The 16,758-nt window shown below is 43.2% G+C and overlaps 1 protein-coding gene across 2 annotated transcripts in view; it reads left to right on the top strand.

Annotated features, from left to right (window-relative positions):
- pkp4 (plakophilin 4) overlaps positions 1-16,758 on the top strand; it is a 102,184-nt gene that overhangs the window by 73,978 nt on the left and 11,448 nt on the right. For both annotated transcript variants that reach the window (XM_034109693.2, XM_034109695.2), the window contains 3 exons: positions 954-1,164; positions 2,490-2,622; positions 4,121-4,334. In XM_034109693.2, the coding sequence (XP_033965584.1) occupies positions 954-1,164; positions 2,490-2,622; positions 4,121-4,334 (558 nt within the window). The remainder of the gene's footprint in view (positions 1-953; positions 1,165-2,489; positions 2,623-4,120; positions 4,335-16,758) is intronic.

Genomic DNA, 16,758 nt, shown 5'->3' with positions numbered 1-16,758 from the left:
GGCTGAAAAGATGAGGAGTGGAAAGCTACACTATGTGCTTTATAAATTGTCCTCCATTGTCTTTGGCTCCTTTTCGGGAGATAACCATATTGCAGGATAGTGTTGCCGCCCAAAATAGAAGTGCACTGAAGTGAGAAATTGTGTTTTTGGTGCAGCCTCAAAAGTAGACGTCTTGCTTTCTGGTAGGAGGGAGTATGAGCACGCACATGCTCAGTGCTGTTGGCACTCTGATAGGGATCTGACCAGCGCAGCACTGCCACACATCACATGGCTCGGGTGAGAAGGAGGGCTAATCCAAGCAGCTTGTTTATGCAGTTCTGTGTTTGTGACCCACTGTTCTAGAAAACTAGGTCAGAAAATGACTTGGAGCGAATGTGGAAAGACGACTGAAACAAGATGCTATCAGGCTGAATGTTGGACCATGTTGGAAAGGATAACTTCTCTGCATGTTTGCAATGCTTCCACTTAACTTGTGTACCTCTGACTGTTTTTGGATCTGGTCATGGTCTACTGTTGCCCCTCTGCTGAGTTTGGCAAAGTTAGCCTAAGGACACAGTGGCACAAAGGAGCGAGAAGCGGGTGAGGAAAGGATTTGGAGAGCATGTTGAGTCCTCTTTGAAAACCAGCAGGATCCCTCCGGGTTAAACGCAATCTTGTAAAAACAAAACAACATGCAAAGATCCCCTTGAAGAAGAAGACTTCTGCTGTGTAGCTAAGGGAGCTTTGTTTTATCCTCATCGTTAATCGGTTCCAGATTTCAGAATTTGCTGAGTCTGACGGAACGGCCGCATGTTTGCATTTTCAGCTCGCTTTAAAGTGTAATGGTAGCGCCATTCAAAGCTCAGAGTTTAGCTGAAAAGCTTTGAACGCTGCTAATCTCCACTAACATGGCTTTGTCCACTCGCTTTTGTGTTTTTTTCTCTTGTTAAACTTTTGTTTTCCTGGACCTTCAGGTGTGGGGAGTCTCCAGCGCACACCCAGCCAGCGCGGTACGATGATCTACCAAAGAAACAACTATGCTCTGAACACAGCAGCCACCTATGCTGATCCGTATCGCTCAGCGCAGTACCGGCCGTCCGATCAAAACTACACGCGCCAGGCTGTTGTCATGGACGACGGTGCAACCCGCTCACCCTCCATAGACAGCATTCAGAAGGATCCCAGGTATGTCATGTTTCACTGTAATGTTTCTAAACTACTAGATGTAGTCAGAGGTTAGCAGACAGCGTAGTGTAGAAGGAAACAGTCATCCGGAGGGATAATTATGCTTACAAGGCATCCCTGTTTCTGCTGGGTCAACACTGGTGTCCTCTTACTGTTCAAACAGTACCCCCCCCCCCCCCGGGTAGTCACATGCAGCTCTAGCTTTTAAGCTGCCTCTACTATGCCTGGCCCCTTAACAATAGCCTCTCACATGCACCAAACTGCTGCGTCTGCTCTTGTCGTACAGTCATGTGTAAGCGCAGGTTGACCTCTGTCGTAGGCCCCTGACCTTGCACGTTGGGAACTTTGTTTACACGCGTGTATGTTGCTGTAGTGTAACTACTTGAAGAGAGTGCACCAGGGAGGCAACCGTGACCCAGGTCCGTTAGTAAGAGCATCAGAGTAATATGTCCTCCTGGAATTTTTAACAGGATCTCTGTCCAGGGAAATGCATTTCAGCACTCTGTGTGTTTTTCAGCTTTGTGCTGTGTAGAAACAACACAACTAAAAGAGTTTGACCTGCCTGGGGTTATGCTTTACTCTCAGTGAGACATAATCAACCGGATTTGAATGTAATTCCCTCGGCTTATCGCTTTGCCCTGAGGAGCTCAAGAATGAATTTTTTAGGAAAATTGTGCCCGTGTTTTTAAGGAGACAAATGTATTTCCACCTCTGCAGTCATCAGGGGCGGCGCCAGGGGGTAGCTTGGAGTTGCTATAGCAACTCCAACAATTGGCCTAGCAACGGCTTAGCAACCCCATTGTTTTGTTATAAAAATGCGTCTATATATTTATACACATTCCGCGAGATCTATCAGGGGTAGTTGTAAGTTAAAGCACAAACTGTTACTTGGCTAATGTTGTTATAATTCTCAGTATGCGAACACAGATCGAAAATGGGTGCGTGCGTGCGTGTTTTCCGATGTGTGTGGAGGTAGTACGAGACGGTAGGAGTTGTCTTCGAGTGTGGGGAAAAGTCATAATGAGTGTTATACTATTGATTGGTTCTGTAAGGCGTAGCTGTGGCCGTCAATACCAGAAAATAAAGAGATCGTTTTCGACATTGAAGGAAGGCTCGTGATCTGTGATCTTGAATAGCGGTGAACGCTACATTATGAACAGGCTCGTGCTTGGCCCACTGGTATTGTTTGTTTATTTATTTTTGAACAAATTAACTAGCAACACCGTGCTGTCATATAGCAACTGCTAAGCTACTGCAGCAAAAAAATCCTGGCGCCGCCCATGGCAGTCATACTGATACCTTTTGTACCCTACCTGTCATTTTAGGGAGTTTGCTTGGCGGGACCCAGAGCTGTTGGAGGTGATTGAGATGCTGCAGCACCACTTCCCCTCGGTGCAGGCCAATGCAGCCGCCTACCTGCAGCACCTGTGCTTTGGGGATAATCGGATTAAGACTGAGGTAGGTGTTCATTCAACCACCTTAACTTCTGATCATTTGTAAATATTATTTAAATGTTTTTGTGTTTTCATCAGTTGCGATTCTGTCATGTTTTAGCTTCAACTTATTATTATTTTTGGAACTTCCAGCCATTTGCTATACTGATTTTTATATTGAGTTCGGTCCAACGGGGAAACAAAGATATTTTTCAGACGGTCAGACAAATTGTAAACCTTATCCTTAAAATAAGATTTGATTTAACTTGATATAATTTAATTTGAGTCGTCTGTTTATTAGAATTTATTTTAGCCCAACTGTGCTGTTCTTTTAAGAATAATCAAACAAAAAAATCATCACTTGAATTGACAGAAAAAAACAATGTTTAAACATTTAACACTCAAAACCCACAATTATACCCTCAGTTGGGTCAGGTCGTTTATTCCACTTTAGACAAGCCTGTGAATAGAATGATTTTTACTGAGCTCTAAATTTGACTTTAGAAGACATCATTTGTGCCTGTGGTTGTTATTAAATTGACAAACTGTCTCTCTAAAGAACAAGGTAATAGATTGTTATTTGGAAGAACAAACAAAATATAACCCAAACATCCATCAGACTCACTCCATAGAGAAATGTTCTGCTTTAAGTTTGACCTTCCAAACCGACTTTAGCACCCTCACAGTTTTCCATCGCAATTATACCGCCTAATAATGTTGTAGCTAATCTGCCAAATCCGCTGGCTAATCTCATTCTTTTATGTGGCATTATGGGACATATTTTTAGCGCTCTTGTTCTGCTCCAAAACCCCAGACATTACTTTGGTGAGTCAATGTCATTAGAACCAAAATAAGTGATGGGCTGGAGCTGCAAAACTAAACCAGAGCTGTCGGTCCGAAAGACTGAAATATTGTCACCACTATTGAGATAATTAAGACATTAAAACATGTGCAAGGACATTCATGTTCCCCAGAGTATGAAACCTTTACTGCAAGTTTACACACAGATAAAAGTACACATTCTCACTGCTGAATCATATCCATTGAAAAAATTGCCTACATACAGCAGCAGTTAAAATAAACACTACAGGAATTGTTCTCATTCCACCCTTTTTTTTCTCAACCATTAAAGGTCAAACTCAGCATAAAGCAGAAAAAGGAATAAAACATCAGCCAGGAAAAATGCATTTTTGTATTCTTACATGGCAAATGTCAACATAGCACAACATTCAATGAAACGCAGAAGGCTTATTTGGATAAAGCATTTTTCTTCTATTACGTTTCATTCTGTTTCCAGGTGAAAATGTTTTTCAATCCTTAGTAAAGATTTTTATCTGAGGTCATACATTCGCATCACTTTTCCAAATAATTGTACCTCAGTATGAATAACTCCCCCGTGCTAAGATTATTGTCACATGAATAAATGTATGATTTAGCTCTGAAAGGTATATATTAAAAGCTGAAAAAATGCTGTTGGTGGTCACAATCGTTTTCCCGCCTGATCTCACCCACATTGTCCGCAGGTGTGTCGACTGGGAGGGATTAAACATCTGGTGGACTTACTGGACCACAAGGTCATAGACGTCCAGAAGAACTCTTGTGGAGCAGTGAGGAACCTGGTCTACGGGAAAGCCATGGACGAGAACAAGGTCGCTGTGAGGAACGCAGGAGGCGTCCCCGCTCTGCTGCGCCTGCTGAGGAAGACTGTGGATGCAGAAGTGCGGGAGCTTGTCACAGGTAGGTCAGCGTGTGGGAAGGATAAAAAGGAATGATCACTTTAATGTGGGGGTAATACTATTTTCTTTCCCTCCAACTCATTTTACACTCTTCTACAAAAGGATGATCCACTATAAAGCTCCTCCATCTGGCATACAAAAAAAGCAAAATACACTTTCTTTAAAACTAACCCTGTTTAAGTATTTTCATCACTGATGAATAGATTTGGGAAATCTCAAAACCCAAAGACATTTCAGCTCATTTTTCATCCGTCCAGCCTGGATATATTTGTTTTAATTGTCACTGCTTTCTTTGAAAATTAGAGGTCGGAGGATTATGGCGGGACAGGAACATTGTGCATAAGATTATATACCTGACAAACCTGGAGGGGTTTTAGGAGGGATTGGTATTGCACTGTTTTGGTTTGGTTGCTCATGACTCTTGGTGTAGTCTCTGAGGGGTAACCTGATGCTTCCTGTCATAGGTAATCCTTGAGGTGAGGTGTAAACTAAGATATTCTGTTCAACTAATTAAACAGACTGCTTACGTGGTCTTTACTAAGTCATAATGAATTTTTCTTAAATTGCTGCCACTGCTGTCACAACTGCTTATGATATATCCATGGAATTTAAACCACATTTCCACAGGATTCATATTCTTTTATTAATTTGTCTGCGGAGAGATTCAGCTCCGTCTGAGAACAGTCTGTTGTCAGTCTCCTCCTCCCTGCATTGCAGCTCAGTTGTGTTTGTGTGTCTGAGCTCTGCAAACAGGGTACAAATCCATGTTGTTTAGGATCAGGGTGGAGCACTACAGAAACAAGCTAGCCAAGACATTTGGCTCCCAGGTGGCTGAGTCAGCTGTTTGAGCTCCACTCCGGCCCCCCGCTCATGTGTTATCGGGTTACAGTCCAGCAGTGAGGAAGACAGTGGGAGTCAGAACAAAACACTCTGTAGCATTTTCATATTGTCTTTCCATTTATATATTCATATTGTCTTCAGTTTCCTGTTTCAATGAACTGTCTGCTTACTAACACATACTAATAGATTCACATTTTAATATAGAATTTTTTTTCTTCTAATGCTTATAATTAAGTACATAGGAGTAAGAGTGTTATGACCACTACAATGGATTTAACTCCCTTCATTTACATTTCAAAAAGTTGCATGGATGTGCCGCCCAGCCAGAGTAAACGGCTTTAATATGAGCTCTGTTTAAGATTCTTCCCCTTTCATCCACTAGCCTGAGAGCCTGCTGCGGTTAATTGGTAGTGCAGGCCTCTGGATGGGGAGCAATTAGAAAAGGTCGTAAGTGCTACATCACCTCTGGTTAATTACAGCTGATGAGAACAATCCACAAAGAGCTTTTAGCTGGACGGCGTCCCACCCACACTAAAGTGAGGCAGACAGCAATCATTCACTCACCGGCGACTCTTTCCTACCTATAAAGCACAGTTATGGCAAACGTGTATATAGATTAATAACGTCTCCAAAGCAGCATCAGTGTTGTCAGAGCCAGTGAGGAAATCCTTATCGACTCTCCTGAGACGTCCAGGTGTCACGTGTGTTTCAGTGGAAGAAGCTGTGCGGACAGGCCTCCCCCCCCCATAACCAACCACATGCCTAACCCTAACCCTTACCCTTACCCTAACCCTAATCCTAAACCTAACACACACACACACACACACACACACACACACACACACACACACACACACACACACACACACACACACACACACACACACACACAAGCAATGCTCCACTGGACTTTCTCTGTCTGACAGAAACCTGGCAACAACCTCTGGATTATCTCTCACTCAACCTCACTACACCCAATGGATACTCATACATAAATAAGCCACGCTCGGAGGGCCGAGGTGGTGGAATTGCCGTAATGCACCGACAAGACATTAAAACCATCCTCATCCCCATCTCATCTGCTCCTTCATTTGAACACCTGGCTTTTAAACTCTCTGGTCACACACAGTCAGTCCTGGTAGTTGTCTACCGCCCTCCCAAACCAAACCCATCATTCCTCTCTGATTTCTCTGAATTTCTGACCCAGCTCTGTTCTTTCTCCACCTCAGTCCTCCTACTTGGTGATTTCAACATCCACATGGACTCCACTGACTATACAATAACTACAGACTTCACGGACATGCTTAACTGCTTCAACCTCATTCAACATGTCCATTTTCCGACCCATAACCGTGGCCACATTCTGGATCTTGTTTGCTCGACTGGACTAAACCTTCACCATCTGTCTGGCTCAGACCTCTTCCTCTCCGACCACTTAGCCATCACCATGACCATCAACATTCCCACCCCACCACCAAAGCAAAAACGCAAAATCAACTTCCGTAAATTAAGCTCATCCTCCCTCTCTGAAAAAATATCCACCACTCCCTTTGTGGACCTCCATAGCCCCTCTGATCTCACTGACTACTACAACAACATTCTGTCCTCCTGCCTTGACCAACTTGCACCCATAAAAACCAAAACAGTTTCCTTCACCCACTCTGCTCCCTGGTTCACCCCTAAACTCCGTCTGATGAAAACCTGTGCCCGGCAACTTGAAAGACTCCGCAATAAAACAGGTCTCACAATTCATTCTCAAACCTACAAAGACCACCTACAGCAATATAAAGATGCCCTCTCCCATGCCTGCACCACCTACTACTCTCAGTTAATCTACTCTGGCTCCGGAAACCCCAAAACACTCTTCTCCACAATAAACAAACTCCTCAGCCCCCTGGACACGACCACTCAGTCATTCACAGTAGACAAATGCAGCTCTTTTCTCAAAAAATTTCAAAGCAAAATAGACAACATTTACAGCAGCTTAACCACTACCACATCAGCTCTCCCTCAAGCCACCTGCCCCCCCTTATCCTGTCAACCCCTGCTCCAGTTCTCCCCTGTCTCCCCGACTAACCGCTCTGATCTCCTCACAGGAATGAAAACTGCCACCTGCACCCTGGATCCCATTCCCTCCAGCTTTGTTAAGGCCTGCCTTCCTACTCTCTCTTCACTCATCACTACAGCAATCAACTCCTCCCTGTCTTCTGGCACCATCCCACCGTCCCTCAAAATAGCTGCTATCACCCCTATTCTGAAAAAACCCGGACTAAACCCTGACAACCCTAATAACTTCAGACCAATCTCGAACCTACCCTTTCTGTCAAAAGTTCTGGAACGCGCTGTAGCGTCACAACTTAAGCATCATTTGTCTGCTAATAACCTCTATGAAACTTTTCAATCCGGATTCCGCTCAAACCACAGTACCGAAACCGCACTCCTCAAAATTACAAATGACCTTCTCCACTCCTCCGATGCTGTTAACCTCAACATCCTCATCCTCCTTGACCTCAGCGCTGCCTTCGACACCATCAATCACTCCATCCTCCTCACCCGTCTTGAAACCACCTTCAACATCACCGGCACTGCCCTCTCTTGGTTCACTTCATACCTCTCTGACAGAAACCAGTTCATCTACATCAATAACTGCAAATCCCCCACCGCTCCTCTCCCCCAAGGTGTCCCTCAAGGTTCAGTTCTCGGCCCCCTCCTCTTCATCCTTTACCTGCTTCCCCTTGGTCACATAATCCGCCGTCATGGACTTCAATTCCACTGCTTTGCCGACGACATCCAGCTTCTCATCTCCACCAAGTCCATCTCCACTGCTACCCACTCCATCCTGACAAACTGCATCACTGAAATAAAATCCTGGCTCCAACTTAACTACCTGAAACTCAACTGCGATAAATCTGAAATAATAATCATTGGACAAAACAAGCTCACCACACCTATCCATAACTTCACCCTCAACATAGACGGCTTCCCAGTTCAAACCTCCCCTCACATCCGGAACCTAGACATCATATTTGACCAAACCCTCTCCTACAACAAATACATCAAACAGATCACAAAGACAGCCTTCTTCCACCTCAAAAACATCACCCGTCTACGTCCATCCCTCTCTCCCACTGCTGCCGAAACCCTCATCCACGCCTTCATCACCTCCCATCTGGACTATTGCAACAGCCTCCTCTACGGTTCACCTGCAAAAATCCTCAAAAAACTTCAATATATCCAGAACTCCGCCGCCCGTCTACTCACCCACACCCGAATCCGTGAACACATTACACCCATCCTCATCAAGCTCCACTGGCTCCCCATCCCCCAGAGAATTCAGTACAAGATCCTCCTGATGACATACAAAGCCCTCCATAACCTGGCCCCATCCTACCTGACTGACCTCCTCCACAGACACACTCCCACTCGCTCCCTCCGCTCTGCTACTGCCAACCTCCTGTCCCTCCCCACCCGGACCAACCTCAAATCCTGGGGCGGCAGAGCCTTCTCCGTTTCTGCACCCACCCTCTGGAACTCACTACCCCAATCCATCAGAGATTCTTCCTCCCTCACAGCATTCAAAACATCACTCAAAACCCACCTGTTCAACACTGCATTCAACCACTGACCACCCCCCTCCCCCCCTATTTTCTGTTTTGTTTATCTCTTTTTGTATTTCTTTGTTATCTTTTTTTTTTTTTTTTTTTTTTTCTTGTCTTTTTTTTCTTAATTCTCTGTCAAAGCGTCTTTGAGTTTCATGAAAAGCGCTATAAAAGTCCCATGTATTATTATTATTATTATTATTATTATTATCGTGGCTCCACTTTGGCAAACTCCACTACTCTTACTCCCGTTTGTATTGTGTTTGAACTTGTTGGAGTCATTGTGTTGCCTTAAATGCAACTCAATTTGTTTAAAGACACATTTATTGGTCTTGCAGAAAAATATTTTTTTAAATAAACCCCTCATATGAGTCTCTCAATCAGTTTGGTTGGAGTCCACTCAGCGCCATGTCTAAATTCCTCATCTGTTGTTGGAAAAGTCAAATATCTGGATCTAGTTTTGTTAGAAGAGGACCTTAAGAAACCTCTCGTCTTCTCTTACATGTAAAGTAGTACTTGAAGCCGTGCTTATTCACCATCCTTTCATCATCCGTATCTATAACTACAGTAGCGTAGCTTGTGTTCTCTTTGTTTCTATAATTTCACTTTCTGGTGTGCAGAGTACGAGTTGCAGCAAGTCTGCTGGTATTTGCCTGCAGTGCTGTTTTTGATGTCATCTGCGAACATGCCAATTCAATACGATTTTTTAGTCGGCAGCAACTGTAACACTATGTTATCATTGTGGTTCTTGTATTTCATTCTGCCACAGTCCTGCTCTTCAGGAGATGATATATTATTTGTTCCAATAAAAACCTAAAAACCTAATTGTCTAGGAACTGGTGAACTCTATATGTAGTACATTGACAATTATTTTGGTTCTCAAACTATGCACTATGTGTGAGGTTTAGTCCATGCAGCATTGACACGTTTTCAGTTCAGCTCCTAAATATATGAAAGGTTAATAAATTGGGAGGTTTTTTGAATGATTTTCAAAGAATGAATTGATGGCCCACCAAGTTAATGCACCTGACAGAGTCAATGATATGCTGACTTGTGGTTGAAGGGTCGGATGAAAGAAGCGGTCAGACCTTTTAGGGGCTTGGACTGTGAGCCGTAGGGTCGCCGGTTCAAGTCCCCGATCAGACTTAAAATATGGAGTGTGGACTTCTACTTAGAGAGGTCCCAGTTCACCTCCTGCCCTGCCGTGGTGCCCTCGAGCAAGGCACCGGACATCCCCCTTCCCCCCTCACTCCCATTGCTCCCCGGGCGCTGTACAATAGCTGCCCATTGCTCCTAGTACTAGACTCCTGGTACTAGGATGGGTTAAAAGCAGAGAACACATTTCACTGTGTGTGCTGTGTGCATGTGTGCTGTGTGCATGTGTGCAGGGTTTCATCCCTCCCCAATTCTTCTTCTTCTATATAAGTTTAATTGTCTAATACCATTAGACTTTATTGTCGGATCAAGTCTGAAATGTTGCTTGCATCACAGCAAAGGACAAATATTTAAGACAAGATATAAGGAAACAGACATTTAACAGTGTGTGTCTATTGTGTAGCTTTGTTAGGCACATATACTAGAAGCATGGAGAAACTGCAGGCATGTGCCATGGTAAATGTGTTTTTGACTGATTGACACACAAAACCATTTTAGTTTGGAGTCATTGTCATTATTACAGCATAACCTTTTAATTCAATGCAACTTTATAAATACACAACGGCAATTTAATTTAGGCTGGTAATGTGCACAGACACATGCACATACAGACATTTACAAGCTAAGTAGCGGGTTAAGACCATGTTGGGATGTTGGTAGAATAGCCTGAAAAAATAAGTGAATATAAAATCAGCTGGCTGTATATGCTCCAAATATTTGGATGCCGTTTGTATAAGGGTTACCACCCCTTGTTGTCTCTTAAAGACCTCTCTTTCCCATCATGCCCTGTGTTTTTTACTATCAAGTATCCAATGAAATCAAAAATGTCATAAAAATACATATCATTCTGCACCTTTGCAAGATGATATACCTTATCATGAATCTCTTTCTGTAATTCAGCCTCACATTTTTGTGCCTCAATGAATCTGTTTAAGCAACCTCTTTATGTGCTCGTAATATGTATGAGAGTATGTCTAGTAAAAAGTTGCACTCTGCACTGTGATTTTTATACGTACAGTTGGCTCTGTGCCCGGTGTTGACAGCCTGCAGTGTTGCTTGTGGCAGAGGACACAGATAAAAAAACAAGGGAAAAATGGCCTGTTTTATACACTATAACTGCTTTTTATATTGCTTATTAACTAAATATTGTGCTCATTCATTTGTAGACAATTGTATTTTTCTGCTTTATTGTTTATTGCTTAATGTTGAGACATTGTCCATGCTGCCTTCTTGGACTGGTCACTCTTGAAAAATCAGTTCTGAATCTGAAATTGAGCATCAAAGCCCCAGAAAGCACCACAGCTGAGCTACCTCAAGTCAGGCAGAATGTCCATCTAGTTTTCCCTTGAGTTAGCCCTTGGATCAATACTTCAACAGCTGTTAGATACATTTGACCAGCTTATGTATTTTCTCTAGTTCTGTATAGAGTCTCTCCCTCTTGCTCTCCGGATTGACTATTGGCCCGGTTTGTCACAACACTGTTTACATTGGGTCGATGTTTCAAAGCCAGACTAAGGCACCTGAGAACATGAGCAAATACACTGTTGTCCACACACACACACACACACACACACACACACACACACACACACACACACACACACACACACACACACACACACACACACACACACATACAGACATGTATTCTGTCAGATATGACATATTGCCGCTAGTGTAGCAGCAATGACAGCAATGTCAGTCACACCTCAGTGAATGTGCCTGTTGATTTTGTGTGTGTGTGTGTGTGTGTGTGTGTGTGTGTGTGTGTGTGTGTGTGTGTGTGTGTGTGTGTGTGTGTGTGTGTGTGTGTGTGTGTGTGTGTGTGTGTGTGTGTGTGTGTGTGTGTGTGTGTGTGTGTGTGTGTGTGTGTGTGTGTGTGTGTGTGTGTGTGTGTGTGTGTGTGTGTGTGTGTGTGTGTGTGTGTGTGTGTGTGTGTGTGTGTGTGTGAGTATCCCGTGAGAAAGGCAAACACAGGGAAGAGCAGATCACGACAGAAGGATTTTATAGAAATGTTTCCCGCTGCATGAGCAGAGCAGAGCTGTTAGCCCCGCCTGATGCTAGTGTCTCGCTATGCAGCCACCACTGGCAAGATCTATATGTTAACTTCCAAGAGCCAAATATCACTTGATTTGTTTTGATATTGTGTCGAAATAAATAAAATATTGTAATGGGTTTAAAAAAACGCTTTGATGTGTGTGTTAGTAAGGATAATAGTAAGCAAATTGTCTCTTGATTAAATGACTCGAAGAGACGCTGCTTGGCAGACACTTTTCTCTCTTTATAGCTTCTTGTCAGCAGTATGTCTGAATTGGGCTCCTGGGTTGTATTATAGACTATTATCTTCTCCATCGGTTCAATTAGAGGGAAGGGGAACAGCGTGCTGAGAAAAAAATAAAATGTGAAGTTAGAAGGAAGCCAGACAAGCCAATCATTATTTAGCTCCCGTTGAGATGTCGCTGTATACAAGACAAACACATACAGAGTTTAGTTTGATAGCTTTCCCTTCTCTGTAAGTCATGTACTTTATTATACATTTAAATAAGGTTAGAAGTAGTATCGCAACATTGGACACAAACATAGTAGAAAGGTCATGAAGCTACTACATTTGGACTACTGAACACACATACTGCACATGCACTCTAGTTTTGTTGAAGCAGCATCTTTAAGCATTAGCCTTGTATCATGTATTTAGCCCCGGGGCTTTACACTGGATTCCAGCACGTGCTGCGTTAGCCCCCCCCACCCCCAACCGAGGTTGCTGGTGCCCTGCACAAGTCAGCCTGTGCCTCAGCATAAGCCTAGCAGCGAGAGGCATCTAATTAGAAGAACATGCTACATGCTGGCTAATCCTTGACAGATGCAGCATCAAAGGCTGCCCGGACTGTGCATGATTATCAGTGGTTACCCTAAGTATTTTGAATTGAGTGAAGTGATGGCATGATTTCCAAATCCTTTTACATTATTTATACTTCATTTAAAACGACTAAGTCTATGCCATATGGATCTCTTCTCTTCTCTTTCTTTCCCCCCGCCTAAAGTAAATAATCTTCGCCCTGAGGACATTCGACTCAGATGAAAGTTGATGTGAATGCCTTGATGCTCGAGCTGTTGTTTCATTTGTACATTGTTTGTGTGTGTGCGTGTGTCCCTGCTTGTTGTTCTACACACACTGAGCTATTAATCAATCAATCAATCAATCAATCAATGTTTATTTATATAGCCCAATATCACAAATGTTACATTTGTCTCAGTGGTCTTCACAGTGTGTACAGAATATCAGTATGACAATACGACACCCTCTGTCCTTAGACCCTCACATCGTACAAGGAAAAACTTCCAAAGAAAACCCAGTTTAAAGGGAAAAATGGGAGAAACCTCAGGGAGAGCAACAGAGGAGGGATCCCTCTCCCAGGACGGACAGACGTGCAATAGATGCCGTGTGTAAATTGAAAAGATAATACATTTGCAACATAGGTAGTCCAAATGTTTGGAAATGCATGTGTGTATATTAGGAAGATGAATCCACAAGGATATCCATCCAGGACCTATGATCCAGGACCACAGCCACGGCTCAAGATCCAGCGCTCGCGATCCAGGACACAGGACTGCAGGATCATCCATGACTCCGGATCCCAGTGTATATAGACACCAAAAAGAAAGACATTTGGGGAAGCTGGGTTAATCGGAACATGAGTGTACACGGGTATAGACAGAGAGAAGGAAGAAGTAAGATGTCCCCCGACAAACTAAGCCTATATCAGCAAAACTAGGGGCTGAATCTAATCAGCCCTAACTATAAGCTTTATCAAAAAGGAAGGTCTTAAAGAGCCTGTGACACCATCCCAACAACTGTTGTGCAATGAAATATTGGGCTACTAGTAATCTCGAACCGTCAGTTTAAAAAAGAAAAAGCGATACCGTTTCGTTAAATATCAATAATTTCGAACATCGCGGGGAAATTCCTTCACTCATTTTGAAGTTTTGGGGGAAGCCGGAAGTGACGTCAATGCGGGAACGCTTCGAGAGCCAAACACGGACAAAGTGTGTTGTGTCATGCGTAGAAATGGTGAATTACTGAGTTTAGGCACGTTAATAACGTTTTAATGAAGTTGACTACAGTATATTCATATTTGTCAGTGCTTTCATGTCAATTCGGCGACATAAACATAAATGATCGTGGTGAAGATGATGATTACATTAGGATTAAAAATCGGGAGTGAGAGCTGCTGAATTTCCTCCCGTCGGATGTGATATAAAAACAAATCGATTATTTTTGTGGTTATAAACTCAAGTGGATGAAACTACATTTATTAGTGCTTTCATGTCAATTCGGCGAACATATGATACATTAAATGATGAGTGAGGATGATGATTAAAAATCGTTTGTTTGAGCCGGTCTGCATTTACTGATGAGAAAACAAACCGATGCTTTTTGTAGTTGTAGTACACCAACGTGGATTAAACGTGTGGTTTTTTACCACAATGTTGGGGAAATTAATGGATACAATGCACGGATTATTATTATTATTCCCACTCCGATCGGGACACTAGGTCCACCGTTTCCCCGCAGCGAGGCTCCCCCCGTTGACAGTTTACGTGGGCTGGGTGCAGTGGCGGACTGGCCATCGGGACGAATCCCGATGGGTCGGTACCGAAGTGGGCCGGTCGTATAAGTAACTAGCACATCCCCCATAGGCGGCGCGTGAGGCTCAGGTTTGAGAAGGCTAAATAACTTCTTTTACCTGACGCTGCCCGCCTCCGGCGTCTATAGAAAAGAGATCAACTCAGTGTGCGGAGTTTAAATCTCTCAAGTCATATTACAGGATAAAGAAAATACAGTTTAAACTGCCGTATGCAGAGAAGACGTCGACGTGTCGCACTTATCATTCATATTACATCATCAATCAGATCATCGATCATATAATAATCATAATATATCATATATTTCCTTATCTGAGTCAGCTTCTCCAGCCTCATCTGGCCGTGCAACACTCACAGTGTCACAAACTGGATGCAGAAGTATTATTTAACACATTATGTTGACGAAACACTCGAGACAAATGTAATTAAAGTCAGATCCACTCGTGTTTTAGACGTGAACGCGCTCTCAGCTGGAGAGAGAAACCCTGGCTTGATTTACCGAGTTGATAACCAGCGTCGTAGGACCGCTTAGCGAGATCTCGTTTGTTAGTTTGTTGTTAGTTTGTTTGTTACTCAAACATATCCAGGGTCTGTTCAACTGGCTTCGTAGTACAGGGCACAGGTGGCGAGCAGCGCTAATGTCAAAGACACAGACATTATACATTATATTTGTATTTTACATCCCCCGCTCCCCCCGTTGACAATTTATTAGCGGTACCGAAGTGGGCCGGTCGAGAGTCCCGGGATGATTTTTAGTCCCAGTCCACCACTGGCTACATGACCATATGATCGCCCATATTGACGCACCTCATTCCTAAACTTCTAACAGATACAACATAAACCGATCCTTCAGCCTCATATGAGCTCTCAGACACGTTCAACATTAACCTGTCATCGCTGTCTGAGCTTGCTGCTGTGTGCACCATCGTGCGTTTACATCTGACTGTATATATATAAAGGTTTACATGCAGATGCTGGGATCCTGGACGGTGCAGCTTGAGCGCTGTGCCCGCAATGACGTCACCCATCATTTGGCGGGACTTGAAGAATCCGCGAGAAGATCCAGAAAATTGTCAACATTGAAGGCAGATTAATGGTTATCAAAGTACAAATATCCAAAATCAGTTCAGTAACGATTTTCAAGGGGACAATATGTACTCAAATTGATGGGTTTGGATGATGGGAGAAAACCGTGTCACAGGCTCTTTAAGCGCACTCTTAAAAACGGATAGGGTGTCTGCCGCCCGAACACAAACTGGAAGCTGATTCCACAAATGTGGAGCTTGATAAGAAAAGGCTCTGGCTCCCATTGTACTTTTAAAGATTCTAGGAACAACCAACAACCCTGCATTCTTGGAACGCAATGCCCTAGTAGGACAGTAGGGTATAATTAGTTCTTTAAGGTAAGATGGCGCCTGCCCATTAAGGGCTTTGTAGGCGAGAAGAAGAATTTTAAATTCTATCCTGTGTTCTATAGGGAGCCAGTGTAAGGCAGCCAGAACAGGAGTAATGTGGTCCCTTTTCCTAACTCTGGTTAGTACACGAGCCGCAGCATTTTGAATCAGCTGAAGCGACTTGATTGACTTCTTGGTACTCCCTGATAATAAAGAGTTACAATAATCCAGCCTAGAAGTAACAAATGCATGGACTAGTTTCTCTGCATCGTTTTGAGGCAAGATATGCCTGATTTTTGCAATGTTACGTAGATGGAAGTAGGCGGTCCTTGAAATTGATTTTATGTGGGCGTTAAAGGATAAATCCTGATCAAATATAACACCAAGATTCCTTACAGTCTCACTGGAGGCCAAATTAATGCCATCCATAGTTAGTATGTCTTTAGATAATTTGTTTCGTAGATTCTTCGGGCCAAGTACAATAACTTCAGTTTTGGTCGTGTTTAACATCAAAAAGTTTAAGGTCATCCACGTTTTTAAGTCCTTAAGGCAGTCTTGAATTTTATTTAGATGATTAATTTCATCAGGCTTGATTGATAAATATAGTTGAGTATCATCCGCATAACAATGAAAGTTTACAGAATGATTCCTTATAATATTGCCTAACGGAAGCATATATAATGTGAACAAAATAGGTCCGAGCACTGAGCCCTGTGGCACTCCATGGCTAACTTTGGTTGGCGTGGAAGATTCATCGTTAACACGTACAAACTGAGAGCGTTCAGATAGATAG

Source organism: Pseudochaenichthys georgianus, chromosome 21 (genome assembly GCF_902827115.2).
Source record: "Pseudochaenichthys georgianus chromosome 21, fPseGeo1.2, whole genome shotgun sequence".
Lineage (NCBI taxonomy): Eukaryota > Metazoa > Chordata > Actinopteri > Perciformes > Channichthyidae > Pseudochaenichthys > Pseudochaenichthys georgianus.
Note: the sequence above shows the minus strand (reverse complement) of the source record. Positions and strands in the feature narration are given on the sequence as shown.